A 15,000-nucleotide genomic window follows, 5' to 3' on the forward strand; every position below is an offset into this window, starting at 1 on the left:
ATTACTACTACTACCATCCCCACCACCTATCGTCATTAGAGAGCTTAAGCAACGACAATAGCGACGGCAACAAGAACGTCACAAATTTGCATATTTAGTGGGCAAAAACAACAGCATTGCACTCTCTGCATGTTGCTTTTTTCTGCGGTTCGCAGATTAGCAGAAAATTACTGTTTTCATGGTTCACTGAACAAGTGACAGTTACTATGGTAACCAGGCTAGTTCGTCAACAGTTAGGAGGACATAGTTTTGACAGTTAGTCTGGCGCTTCCCCCGCACAGTCAAATTTTTATCTTTTAGTCTCATTACGTCCGTTATCTAACGGTTTTCGTTACTTCCGTTGTTGTTGGTCTTTCGTTCATGATTTTATGTTGTCAAGTAGTTAGCAATCTTACTCCCTTGAGATTGTAATGGAGTCTGGATCTGCTTTCGGGAGGGACCAGGTTTCCCCTCAGGGGTTTTTCCTGGCGGGCGGCAGACTCGTTTCTGTATGTTTCTTGCTTCGTGTGTAATTTCCGTTTTCCAATAAAGAGGGTCTGATGTGCAACACTAATCGGGTGCAGCGGCCAGCTCCCTAGTTTTCATGTACATTGATTGGTCCAGTGTCGTTTATTTCGGGTGGGGTATAGGGGAAACTTCGTTTTTCACTTTTGTCCGTTTCTTTGCTGTCGTCAGCAAAACAACAGCATGAAATAGCCAAGTTTGAGGTTTTATGAAGAACGTAAGCACTAGAGGATAAATTTTCATTAATTATCAGGGACTTCATCAGATGCAAATGATAGTGATTTTGGGTCATCTCAAGTTTGGACACCAGGTGAGGTAGCTGAACAGTTGATTACAAATAGCTGTTTTTTTTTTTTTGCAGTGTACAGTACAGTGATTCCCTTGCTGGCAAACCCCTTCATTTCTTTCTTTGCTGTATTTCTGGTGTATGCTAGTTATTGCTTTCAATCATAAGGCTCTTTGGGATCCACCATACACAGGATTCTTTAAGCGGCTTCACAAATGCAGCTTATAGATTTAAGGAGACAATCCTCATTCCTGACGGAAGAAAAAGGCCTTGCAAATTTGATTTTTGAGCCTGGAAATTTTGAATGCAAATTAATGTTGGTATAATTATGTCATCATCATCACCATCCTCATTACTGCCACCATTACTACTACTACTACCATCACCACCACCTATCGTCATTAGAGAGCTTAAGCAACGACAATAGCGCCGGCAACAAGAACGTCACAAATTTGCATATTTAGTGGGCAAAAACAATAGGATTGCACGCTCTGCATGTTCGTTTTTCACTTTTGTCCATTTCTTTGCTGTCGTCAGCAAAACAACAGCATGAATTAGCCAAGTTTGAGGTTTTATGAAGAACGTCAGCACTAGAGGATAGATTTTCATTTTCTCCCCTATAAAATTAAGTGCTATTCTGACGAGTGTCATTTTTGAGTAACTAACTACACCCACCTTTGTCATATTAAAAAGTTTGAAATAGTCACGAAGTGATTAAAATAACACAAATTTATATTTTGAGATGACGTTGTTGTTGCTTAAGCTCCCTTTTATCATCATCATCATTGTTATTGCCACTATTGAGCAACTACTGGTAACATTATTCTCTCTGATGTCCATGATGTGGTCAAATACTAGGTCTTCAATACTATGCCTTAACTATTTCGTGAAGTTTAAAGGAAAATCACCTGCTTAACAACTCTCTTGGTAGTGGATGTTGGGTGCCTTCTTAAGACATATAGGAGCTTCTGCTATTGGCAGCCAGCTCCTAGATGGAGCAGACATGCCTGGGAAATCCTCTCAACTCAGCCAAGAGCCCCCATGCAACACGGGAGACAGGCACCCGTCTCACTGAAGGAAGGGATGGGGAAATAACCACTCAACACGCTTTTTCCACCACACAACGGCAATGCTACGGTTGTGCTCTGCAAGACAGAAGCCCAGGAAACCATGGAGCATGCACTGACCTGACAATGCTGCAGACCACAATTGGCACATAAGCGCTCCTGAAAGCAATTCTCTATTTGCATAATATTGAATTACAAGGCCTTGGTTTGTGTTAAGAGCTTCAGCCTTCAGCTTTGGGAGATAACACAAACCTCGGCCGTGATAATTCTTGTTATCATAATGCTAAACCTCTTCCAATAATTGTTAATTGGCTACAATTATTATTATTATTATCATCATCATCATTATTATTATTATTATTATTATTATTATTATTATTTTATTATCATCATCATGCCGGTGATCGTGCTCCTCCAAGTGGTGCTAGTAGATGTCCCTAAGGGAGGCATTGGTGGAGAGGCCGAAGTGGTTGTGGAGAAGCTGGTTACTTTTCTCCATGATGATGGCCTTAGAGTGGCGAGCGTGATCAAGGAGAAGGAGGTACGTGAGAGGATGACATTAGTTTCTGCAAGTGAAGAGTGTGTTGAAGTTCCTGGTTGGAAGGCTCAGGATCGAGGGAAAGTGAATAGAAAGGTGAAGGCTCTGGAAGGGCTGATGCCAAATCTTGTGAAGGATGGGATGTCGTAGTCGGAGATATACTGGGTCGTGGACAGGTTGGGGCTGATGGGGAAGAAGAAAGGTCACAAGTTGGAGAAAAATCCCAGGTTGCAAAGAAGGATTGAGAACTAAATGCAGGGGAGACAGCAATGTGGAGTGGTATTTGGTCGGTAGAGAAGAGGCATAACAAGGCATAACATAATCTTCACTAATGATAAGCTGTATCGTTTTGGTTAAACACTCTCTCCAAATTGTACTTCTTGTCAAGATGAACCACAATCCGTTGAACATTCGCTTTTCCTTTGCAAAGTTTCATTTGAGTTCTGGAGACACGTCTTGTCCTGGCTTACAGACAACAATGTTTGTGTCGATCAAGCAGCTCTGGAGTGGACGTTTGTCGATTTCTTTGTGCCTTAGGAAAGGAATGTGGTGACTAAGGAGGATGAGAAAATCACCAAGTACTCTCCTCTGGCAAAGGAAATCAGGTGGATGCATCAGTTGTTGACAAAGATTTTGCCATTATTGGTGGTTGGTTGTTCGGGTGTTGTCTGGTCAGTTGGAGGGTTTTTTGAAAGATCTTGGGATTCCAGATGTGTTAGGAGGACTGCATGCCTCTGCAGTCAATTTGGGACCACCACCCTAATCCTCTAGAAGACACTTCGTCTGTAAGCTCCAGTCCTGGGGCCAAGCATATTAACACACAGAGTTTAAGTACCTAAGTACCATCTCCTTGGAGGTTGTTCTGTTCACAGAAGGTCAAGAGATTATTATTATTATTATTATTATTATTATTATTATTATTATTATTATTATTGCTCTTAAGCAATGTTCTTGTGCTCTTAAAATCTGATTTGGGCATGACACAACCTACAGATTCTTCATGAATCAAGGTCTCAGCATGAGAAATTGGTTCAGGCATATTCTAATTGCCTCTGCCTTTGTTGTTTCCAGATGAGGAAAACCCTTACCCAGTATTATTAAACTTTTGACCTTGGATAAAGTGCATTTCTAGCTTTTTGATTGGTTCGGCTCGGTATCGGTATCGGCTCGTATACCGTATGCCCTTATATGGAAACTAACGACATCAAGAGGTACCAAGCTGAAAATTGAATGTCTTTAATTTCCAAGTGTTCAAGCATTGAGAATTTAACGAAAATTTAATAAAATAATTATTGCATTGAACAAAAAGATTATTCCTGGTGGTCCTGGAAACTTAACACGAGTTATTAAAGGTTTTGTAGAAATATATAGATATTTTTTAATTTTTTGCTGGAATCTGGCGTTAAGACTATTAAATTGTTCACAATTCTTGCACTCCATTCCATCATTTACAGATTCTCTAATAATGACAATACAAGTCAATTTTTCGTTTCTGGTTTATATTATAGATAGAAAGAGGTTATCGGAAAACACATCTACTCCTGAACCAGTTGTTAAGCGCAGAAGGAGAGGAGGCGAATTGTCAAAAGAATTTCAGGTAGAGTCAAATTATTATTTGTTATGATAAAGTTTGAAACTACAATCGTGGAAAAAAACTCTTAGGAAAATTACCCCTCCTAGCGCTTTTAGTGGTAAGCAAACAATTTGACCCCCCTGATGTTCTCTGGGGGTAATGAACAGTTTCTTGGAAATCAACACTTTCCAAATCAACATTGGATAGAGGAAGGAGAAGTAACTGCTGTGGAATTCACAAAGCAGAAATAGTGAAAAAGTGCTTTTTGGCGGTTTTTGTACGGTTTTCTTAACGAGATTTGTCCATGATTGTAGCTCTGCCGAGAACGTTATACTCAGGGAGTATTCCTTGGAGCTACCTTCCAAAGTAGTCCTTCAGGGTTTTCCGTTTGAATGGCATGAATGAAAGGCGTTGTAGATTTGGCCAGCCTGGTGCGTTGACGCCTTGTTTTGAAGAGGTCGCCATTTTTGCGGTGTCTGATGCTAATTCCATCATCAGGTATTCAGCTCTTGGTGGTATGGCGCACAACAAAGACGTAAAACAGGACACACAATGATGGAGCTAGAATGCAGCGAGCCGGCAATACCTGTGTGTAACAAACGGCTGAAAATGACAAATAGCGTTATGCACGTAACCTTGCAGCTAAACTATGCTACGATTTTGTCCCATATCTTTAGATTGAAAAAGAATTCACGGCTGGAAACAAAATGCTGCATTTGTTTTTTTATCTATTTTTGCAAAAGTAGCGTACTCAACGAAGGTTGAGCTTGGTTGGGTTATAAAATAATGGTCCTTGTCAAAAGGGATCAAAGTTCACCCCAACTGCTTGTTTTGTTTACTAAGGCCCTCAAAGTCCATCTCATGTGTGTGGCTTGCGCAGAGTTTGCTGAGGCATTCCCCGTTGACAGTCCTGAATAGTCCGATTTAAAGTTCTTGAACATTGTTGAGATCTTGATTAAGCAGTGCAATGATGAGCACTATCAAGTTCGCCTGTCATTACGTAAATCATGCTTGGAAATGTCTGTGAACAAATATCAGCCTGAACACGCAGATCCCTGAGCCTAAAATAGAAGTTTTGCAAGAATTCCAAGTTTCACGAATATTGTGTTGACTTTTTTGAGAAAAAAAGGTAAAGGTAAAGTAACTTTATTTAAGGGGGGTAGTTCCTTCAGCTACGAGGCTGGTATCAATGGAAGCCGACGGTGCGCCCTTTACCCCCCTCCCTCTGTCAGTGCTCCGTTTTTTAAGGGTATTTAAAGCTATAGCTACGCGGATCAGAGGAAAGTGGAAACAGACGGTGAAGTCACCGAGGATCGAATCGGGGACTTCTCGCTCCGAAAGCCGCGCACTAGCCAACTGAGCGACGACTGCCTCTACAACGTTAGCAAAGTGGGTATTGCCGAGGAAGTTGCATCCGATTCCTGAGCAGACAGCAAAGTTAGGTATATCCCAGACCACAGAGTTTATCTCAACAAGAAGCCTGAGAAAATAAGAGTTGTCTTTGGTTGCTCCGCCCAGTTCCAGGGAATATCTTTAAATAACAAATTGTTTCAGGGGCCTGAATTGACCAACACGTTAGTTAGAGTGCTGCTTTTTTTTTTTTTCACCAAATCCTGGTGACTATTAGGAGAGACGTATAGGCTATGTTCTAACTGGTGCATGTTCCAGTTGAAGACCGTGATTCGCAGAGATTTCTTTTGTGGCCCGGCGGTGAATTTTGTAAAGGTCTTCAGGAGTACCGGATAACAGTGCACGTTTTCGGTGTTGTTTCCTCCCATAAATGTGTAAATTTTGCATTGTGTCGAAATGCCGAGGATTGCAAGCATGAATTCCCTCCTACAATCGTGAAGAATTGCTATGTTGACGATTGTTTGAGATCATTGCTTTCAACTGACGTAGCCATAAAGCACGTGTACCATTTGCGTAAGCTGATGAGAAGAGGTGTTGTGGTTTCAACTTGACAAAATGGGTCAGCAACGATCGACTTGTCTTGGAGTCCCTGCTCATAGAAGATGGAGCAGAAGGAACCAAAGCGCTTAACCTTAGCAATGACATTCTACTAATGGAGAGAGCCTTAGCTGTTTCATGGCTCATGGAGAGTGACACGTTTGGTTGTAAAGTGTCCGTCAAAGATCGACCATGTACAAGAGGAGGTATACTCTCAGTCGGTGGTCAGTTCAGTATATGACCCACTGGGGATGGCAGCCACCTTTATTCTCCCTCTGAAACTTCCCCTGCAGCTAGGGTATGTCCTCGCAAAGGACTAGCATGGGACGAGGAAATTCCAGAGAATCTCTTGAAGCGCTTGTGAGCGTGGCTAAATGATTTGCTGAAGATTTCTTAAGTCACTGTTGAAAGTGCCGTTGCATATCTCCGCTTGATTGATATTCACGGTCAGTGTCACAATTCCTTTCTCGTTGGCAAGTCCCTCCTAGCTCCTTTAAAGGAAACAACTATTCCTACTGAGATAAGAATTGACAGCCGCCACCTTGTACGTACGATTGAACACAATTCTGAAGAAGTCGTTGGAACTTTCGATTGATAGTACCACCTATTGGACGGGTAGTATGACAGTCATACGGTACATTGTAAATGTCTCAAAGCGCTTTCAAACCTTCATTAGCGAAGAATGTGAACCATCGCAGTGGACGTATACTAACATGATCTCTAATCCTGTGGACGAGGCCTCACGAGGTGCAACAGGAAATACCTTCGTCTCCATTAACCGTGCTCGAAAAAGTACAGAGTTTGCTGAAGATGATCCTAAAGTCAAGCAAAAGCCCATGTCTTTCACTGTTGCGGTTGGCAAAGAGTATATCGGTGTGTCTTGTATTATAAAGCCGTTCTCATCTTGGTTCAAGTTAATGAAGTTCATTGCCTTTTGTCTTCGCTGCCATAAAAGATTTCTCAGCAGTTAGAGAGAGCCTAACTGCAGTTTTTTAAGGCTGCTCCAAAAAAAAAAAAAGTTTTTTAAGTTAGTAATTTTAAGCTTGTAATATTGTTTCTTCATCTCGATTTGTAGTTTTGAACTTTGAAATTTTTATCTCTTATTGTTATCTTTCGAATGATGACAAATTTTAAATTTTAACTCTATAATCTTGTTTGTCATTGTTAGGATAGAGGGCCACTGATTTATCAGAAATATCTGTTACGTGCTACCCTCTATAAATAAAGTTGACTTACTTACTTATCATCAGTACATGTTGGTCTTTGAGGACCCATGTTTCAACCAAACATGCATACATAACTCGGGAGCTCCGCTTTAAGGCTTCGCTTAATCTATATATTATTATATGGACAATAAATATTACATGGTAGAGATTGGAAAAGAGGGTTTAACACAAATACTGGGTATAAATACGAGCAAAACTAGGCGGGAATTGTGACGTCGTTGATCAATATGACCACTCGTGTTACAAACGTAAAATACGCCACACGGTTCCCGGATGTAGTCAGTGGTTGTATTGATTCTACGAGTGTTGTAGTTCCCGGTAAAATATTCCCATCCATAGAGTAAAACTGATTACGCAATGCACTTTCTCCATGTTTTGTTGATTTCCTAGCGGACTGATTTGAACTTCCGAACTTACGCTAATGCAAACTTTTTAAACAAAGATTCACCAGAATAATGCTCTTGCATGACAATGCGCTATTTCATCATTTTCGTGTCTTGCAGAAATGTGAGTTGATATTAACGGAACTTTGGTCAGTAGATGAGAGCTATCCGTTTGCACGAGCGGTCGACAAGAAACAGGTACCCAAGATGGTTAAAACTGTCAACTTATCAATTCAGTAAAGGTCTTAATACTTGGTTGGTGCTTGCCGCATTTAAAGTGCTACTATGACCAAAAAAGTCAATTTTTATTTTTCTTTGGATTTCAGAACTATGTTAACTAAACAGTAAGTGTCCCAAGTTTTAAGCCTTGATTTGAAAAAGACACCTGACTATTTTAACTGGATTTTTACTATTTAATGGTCCACCATTACTATAACTTTAAAATCTTGAGAGAGCTGGATCGAGGAGAAAATCACGTCAAAGACTCAATAGTTTAAGAATGCAATGCGTGTGAACGCGGCTGAATTAATATGCAGCACGGGAGTTTCGGGCTTTCAGACTATTAAGCTCGTGTTTTGCATATATAATAAGCTGCGTGTACACGCTGAAATTTTAAGCGAGAGAGTAAATGACGTCACTTTTCCCTAGATCCAACCCAGTTTGGAATGTGAGTAATGGCGGACCGTGAAATCCAAAACTTACACTCAAAGCAAACAGCCTTTGGATAAAAATCAAAGCTCAAAATTTTGCCAGTCAAGTGTTAAGCAATCATACTTTCAAAATCTGAAGAAAGAAAGGAAGTGATTTTTTATATCATAGTAGCACTTTAAGAAGCAAAAATGATTTCAAGGTGAAGTTTATTTACAGTTAAGGTAAAACGAAATCAAACTGTATGGAAAAAAAAAAACCAGGACAAACGCGGATTGGATTTGGTACTCCCTTATTATGTGCACAGTGACCATGCAAAGTAGTTAACTGTGTTGGCTTCTGTCAAGTTCAATTTTGTGGATCAAAATGTCATTACAGTTAGCAATAATAATTTTTTACATTTTGAGAACTGACAGAAGGTGCGGTGACTTTAGTAAACCAAAAATGGTGAGAAGGAGAGGAGAAAAAAATAAAATAAAATGCAGAATCGAGGAAGGAAGCAGACAGAAACGCGTTTATTTTTGAGAGCGAAAAATGCTGAAGAGCTTCAATTCAGTTAGAATAGCAACGCAGATTTGAAGTGCTTTACACTTCGGATCCGTTTTTATGGGAAAATCCAAATCTGGATTTGTGACTCCAACAACGAATTTTGCACCTTTAATCGGTCATGAATCTGTGAGTGCCATATTCGAAATGGATTTGCGATTATACAGATCAAACCTAAATGCGGTTTTTGAGATTCTTTGGAGAAAGGATTCTAACAAAGCTGTATTATCGACAAGCGGTTATACATGATGTCTTAACTGGTCCGTCGTCATATTCGCGCCGGCGTTAGCCTGCATTGCTGGAGGGAAGCAATAACGATCGGCAAAGCCGCGCGGAGAATGGGTAGGGGAGCTGTAAAAAGAAAAGGCTTTCACAGCCTCCCTCCCCATTCTCCGGGCGGCTTTGCCAATCGTTTGTTGCCTCCTGTGCCATTGTTGCAAGAAGGTCGAGAGAATTAGGTTTGTGTGCAAATCCTAAGCAACAAGTTGTTTATTTTATTGAAATTAACAGAGCTTGTTGATGTTACAATAATGCGTGAAAGCTATAAGAAAATGAAAAAAGTGGACCACTGAAAAGGAATCTGTTTAATTGGAATACAAAATTGAACTTAAGTAAAAAATATCAGTGGCAAGGACTCAAGGAAAACACATGGCCTTTTTTCCTTTGATATTTTCCATAATCAGTTGGTCAATATGTGTGTTTGCATGTGAGTATTTAAACACGCTCTCTGCTTTTCCCAGAGACTTCCGACGGTGTCTCGGGTTTGCATAACTGTCTCGAATTCTCCCAACCCACCTGGTGTTTAGATCAGGCTATGCAAACACGGAAAAAGTCTTATGCTAAATTGTCGTAGACTGAGTCAGCCAATGGTTAGACTTTTGAAAGGACTTAGCACTAGTTTCATTCCATGTCATGTCTGTCTTTGACGATTTTGATGACCAAGTGGATACGCATTTAATATCCTGTTTACCGACCTCTTAGAAGCTCATACACCAATAAGAAGGATTAAAATCAAATCAAGACCAAATCCTTATGTCAGTCCTGAAATCCGCCAGCTAAAGAAAACTCGTGATAAGTGGCACAAAAAAGCCATTAATATAAAATCAACGACCGCCTCTGTTGGAATGCATTTTAATTTTTTAGACAGGAAGTTAAAAGAGAACTTCTGCTTGCTGAAAAAGCTCATGTTCACCACCAATAAGATGTTGTCTGAGCACCAGAGTTGCAATCGTAAATTTCATTCTACAGAAGCTGCTTTTTTTACGTGTAACAGATGATTTTCTTATCATGATGTCCATCGATAAGAGTGAAGTCCTGGCTGTTGTACTGTTAGATATGTCTAAGGCATTCGACAGTATCCGACACGATATTCTGCTTCAGAAACTACAACAAATAGGTATTACCTCATCTAGCCTGGAGTAGTTTCACAGTTACCTGTCTGGTCGTAGCCAAAGAGTACGGCTTGTGGATCCTGTTTCAGCCTCTCTTCCTCTAAAATATGGAGTTCCACAAGGTTCTATATTGGGACCTGTACTCTTTACCATCTATGTAAACGATCTCTTGGCTGTTCCAGGCCATTGTAAGTCTGTGTTACGTTGATGACAGTAAACTTTACCTTTCTTTTCGCTCAACCGACATGAACTATGCATTGCGCTGTTTGAGTGAAGACCTAAGAGAAATCTGGAGATGGTGACCGTGCTGCCAAAATTCCCTACTAATTAATCCGGAGAAAACCAAAGTCTTGCTCAGTCGTGGGAGTGCCACAGTTACTGCATAAATTGCCTCCAGTGTCGATCTCACTTTTAGGGAAGGAAATAACACCAGTTCCTGTGGCGAAGGACCTCGGTGTCCTCATCGACCAGTCCTTAACTTACAACGATTATGTTGCTAAAACTACTTCTAATTGTCTATTTAAATTAAGACAGGTTGGCAGAATTAAACACTTGAACCCTGTTGTTCAAAATCCGTTTATTTCTCTACTCCCAAATGCTTTTCAACGCTGATATTCGCTTAAAACTTTACATCAGAGGAAGTCAATCTTGGAAAACAAAAATAAGCAAAAGAAACTTTTACCAAAAAGTTAAAAACACGAAACCAAAGTTTACGCTAATCCTGGATTAATTTAAACTGCTTTCGAACAACTGGGCCCTGGACAGAAAGTCTGTTTTATTAGTGATTAACGCTTTTGTTTTTAGTAAACTGCTGTATTGATCAACTATATGAGCTAACACATCTCAAAGTAATGTAAACAAACTCCAATTAGTACAGAATTTTGCTGCGCGTATCGTGTTAGGTCTTAAAAAACATAACCACATCTCAGAAGGCTTAAGATCCCTCAACTGGCTCACTGTTAAGGATAGATTCCTTCTGAATGATGCTGTAATGGTGTATAAATGTCTTAATAATTTAGTCCCAAAATATCTGGCTAATATATTTGTACCTCATTGTGATATTCATATTAGGGCTAGGCGATCGTGCAATCTTTTACACATCCCTCTACGTCGTCTGTTATATGGACAACGTTCGTTTGCATATCGTTGATGTAAACTTTGAAACCGCATTTGCGATGATTTGAAAGCTGCGGACAGTGTAAATTGCTTCTGGCGCCGTTTAGCGCAGAAGCTATTAAGTGGAGGACATTTGTGTTGAGTTAATTTTTAAATTATATTCTGAGGTATTTTGTAATTGATTCTAGCCTTTAAATGTAACGTTTATTTATTATTCCTTTTTTTAAACATTGTAACCGAAAAACCCAAATTGGGAGTTACAATCAACGTATGTATGTATGTATGTATGTATGTATGTATGTATGTATGTATGTATGTATGTATGTACTTTCAAGTCTTCTGGAATATGGACTATAACCCTTATGCCCCGTCTTACAAGCCGTCAATGTTCATAAACGCTGTGGGACGTTAAAGATCCACCACACACTAGTCGAAAAGAGTAGGGCACGGAGTTGCCGGTGTTACATAGGTTGTGGTCTGGCCTTTCCTTCAGCAATGTGGTCGGCTTGGCATAATCTTCTGAATGGACTACTGATCGTTGAGACCACATAAACAGCAAAACAGACAGTAGTCAAAGGAGTCCAAGTGCTGAAACTGTTGTACCAAACTAAACTAATCTAAGGGGTGGGCCCCGCCTTCGTTCACAACCCATAATCTAAACGATGTATTCACATGAACAAACCGAGAGCCAATAATTTAGTAGGTATAGTACAAATATTGGGGTCTTTTCATTTTCTCTGTAGAAGTCAAGCGGCTGTAATGACATCACTGCTTTTTATCATTTTAGTCTCCTGACTATTATACGATCATAAAGAATCCCATAGACTTGTCTAGTATGAAGGAGAAGCTTCACTCGCTTCAGTACACATCTGCCGTGGATTTTGTCAAGGACTTTCGCCTGATGATCAGCAATTGTAGAGCATACAATCAGGTAAACACATGCTCACCCGTCACCTTGCTCCCGCTAAACCTGATGAATTCAGCTCCCGTTATTACTTACGCCTGATCCACAGTCACGCGAATGCGCCGTTTTTAGCTCTGCGAAAACGAAGCACATTTTCATCTTCGTTTAACTAGTACATTGTTGTTCGGGCGTTGCACAGCGTCAGGAACTTTGGATTGTTGATAACCTGCTATTCTCGTTTGCCTTGATGCATATAGACTGATTGGGCTAACTCAATGTTGTACCCAATGCAAATCTCTCGGGGTTAAGCTTCTTTGCATGATAATGTTGCATTCACATGTAAATCATATGGAATACTTGGAACAAAACGTTTTATTCCCAAAGGATTTGAATTGGCTTGTGAAACTTCTTAGGCCACCGTTTTCATGAGAAACGAGATGTTATGATGTTTCTACTTTTTAATAGTTTGTAAGATTATAAAAGGTTTATCAGTAAAGAGTCTGAACGATAGGCAAAACTGCATACTGAGGAAAGTAGGTGTTTCCGTACAGACAACGCACCAGCAGTCTGGAAGAGGTGTAAGGCGGGTATCCAGGGTCACTGCTTTCAGTGTGATCGGGTAATTTTGAAATGGCGAATTAGCCTTTTCGTCCGTACATCGAAAACGCAAACCGTCAAAATAGCCATTTGTGAATTTGTTCGGATCAAGACAGCTCACGTGTCCCTTGTCTTTCAAAAAATGAAACCCTTTTTTGTAGTTATAATGTTCACGAAGTCTGGTGAAAAATTTCCCGTGGCAAGGACACGTTTTTTTTCCTTTGCGTATTCAACTTAAATTAAAGATACTCTTCTTTCTTTTTTTATATATCTTCAGCCTGATTCGTACGTCTACGCTTCAGGAGACCAGCTGGAGAATTTGTTCAATCAGTTGCTAAAAACACACCTTCCAAATTTTGAAGAAGTCTTGTTACACGACTCCATGGAAGACTAAGAGGACATGCGAGCTACTTTGAAAAGATGGATGCATTATATTTTTTCAAATGACTTTTACAAGAACATGACGAAAACATGTAGTTTCATTGTATGGATTTCGCGGATTATTTTTTAAAAGAAATGTGATATGAACATTTTTTAATGTTATGGAAATCCGACATTTCAGCCTTTTGTAGCCACTATATCAAGATGGAGTAAATGTTGAACACTTCACAGTTGTAAGAGAATCAATAATTTTTATATTCTCCGCTGAAATCAACATTTAGTCTTACATGAACAAAGAAATGTGAGTACCCGGAGAGAAACCGGAGACAAACTCGACCCTGAAATGACGTTGCTTCCAGGATGTAACCCGTGCCACTTTTGGGAAGGGCGAGTGCTTTTACTACTGCGCCAAATTAAAAGTTCATTAGTGAGTGACACAGCGCACGACAAATTGGGTGTAGGGTTGGTCACACATACCAGAGCACAGTTTCCATCTTTAATTTCAACATCCATTATCCAATACAATAGTAATCTTTTTCAAATTTAAGAGATATTTACAAGTTTTGTAAAACTGCGAAGAGAGATTTTTGCTACCAATACATTTACTTATAAAGTGCTATCTCTTGGAAAACTGTCTCATCACAAGAAGCGAAAACTTGGTGCCCCACTTTAGAGCGACTTTCATATGAACTTGAAAAATAAACGAAAAATGTAAACAAAAATGTAAAACGTTAACTTGGCTTATCGAACAAAGACAAACGAGCGCGAATTTTCATTGGCTTAGCGAACGCGGATGTAAACAACGTCATTCTCCATGGAACTTTCTGGAAAGTTTCGCTTTGACGTCATTTGAAATGTAGTAATGTGATTGGGCAATCGAACTGTTTACTAGCCGTATTAGGAGTTTCCATGGAGCGAATAAGGAGAAGCTGTTTTAATCTTGCCAAACATTGGTCCGTGAAACAAATTGCGAACACTTTTTCAAGGTCATACGAAAGTCGCTCTGTTTTTACATTCCAGACCAACACGTTGTTTTTTTAAATTAATTATGCGTTGATTGGCTGAGAGGCACAATACTTAGCGGGAAAGTTGTATGAGGAAATTTAGCTCAATTCAGCGACCTGCAACTGGAAACCTAATCATCAAGCGAAGCGTAAAAATAAGTACTTAAAACATCGAAGGATGGTTTGAATAAAACAGCAAATTCAAAAGGAAACAGAAATGGGTAAAATTGAAGGAGAATAACACGGATTGCAATTGGAGTTGCGAAACTTGTTCCGCCTAACAGTTTTTCAAAGTTTCTTTCAATTATGTATGCTCGACAGGCATTCTTTGTCACAAAGGTCTGGGTTAACGTTAAGTTGCATAACGCGAAGGGGGCAAGGATCTCATGGATATACACACCAACAATAAACTCAAAAAAAATGACCATTCTAAATCAGTTTCTAGAACTCAATATTGCTATAGCAATGAGATAAACGAAAGTTTAGACCTAATCACTGAAATGGGCACTTACACTTAATCTGTAAAATTAGTGTTTAACTTAGGGGACTCGTAGTGGGTATATCCATGAGATCTTTCCCGAGAAGGGGCGAGTAATGGTCCTTATTGGAGTTGAGCCTGCAGGCACATTTACTTTTGTTTAAAACTACCTGCAAAAGAGGCTTAAGGCTCAATTCAATACAAAATGACCCTCCTTCTTGTAACAAAACCGCTGATAACTCCCGTGTTACGTGCTCCTGACAAGGGGTAACATATTTAAGTAACCTATATAAAAAGACATTTTATGCAGTTTTCATTGAAGTCTCTAATATCTGAACCAGTGAGACATAACGGAGTCAAATAACGACACCCTTACAATTTTTTCCAACTCAACCAAACGCAAAGTTTGCA

The 15,000-nt window shown here is 39.7% G+C and overlaps 2 protein-coding genes across 7 annotated transcripts in view; one reads left to right on the top strand and one right to left on the bottom strand.

Moving 5' to 3' along the window:
• The window catches only part of LOC137972002 (uncharacterized), a 23,101-nt gene extending 9,768 nt beyond the window's left edge, over positions 1–13,333 (top strand). For 2 of the 4 annotated variants that reach the window (XM_068818792.1, XM_068818794.1), the window contains exons 5-9: positions 758–814; positions 3,904–3,992; positions 7,645–7,722; positions 12,013–12,156; positions 13,004–13,333. In XM_068818792.1, coding sequence (XP_068674893.1) covers positions 758–814; positions 3,904–3,992; positions 7,645–7,722; positions 12,013–12,156; positions 13,004–13,120 — 485 coding nt within the window. In that variant the 3' untranslated portion in view covers positions 13,121–13,333. The remainder of the gene's footprint in view (positions 1–757; positions 815–3,903; positions 3,993–7,644; positions 7,723–12,012; positions 12,157–13,003) is intronic. The other 2 variants (XM_068818795.1, XM_068818793.1) reach the window with 1 other exon arrangement.
• A 256-nt stretch (positions 13,334–13,589) lies between these two features.
• LOC137972004 (tumor protein p53-inducible protein 11-like) overlaps positions 13,590–15,000 on the bottom strand; it is a 25,975-nt gene continuing 24,564 nt past the window's right edge. For all 3 annotated transcript variants that reach the window (XM_068818796.1, XM_068818797.1, XM_068818798.1), the window contains one exon: positions 13,590–15,000. This exon is cut by the window's right edge and continues 1,575 nt beyond it. The gene's annotated coding sequence lies outside the window, so the exon portion shown is untranslated.

The sequence above is a fragment of the Montipora foliosa genome, chromosome 9, assembly GCF_036669935.1.
Source record: "Montipora foliosa isolate CH-2021 chromosome 9, ASM3666993v2, whole genome shotgun sequence".
Taxonomy (NCBI): Eukaryota; Metazoa; Cnidaria; class Anthozoa; order Scleractinia; family Acroporidae; genus Montipora; species Montipora foliosa.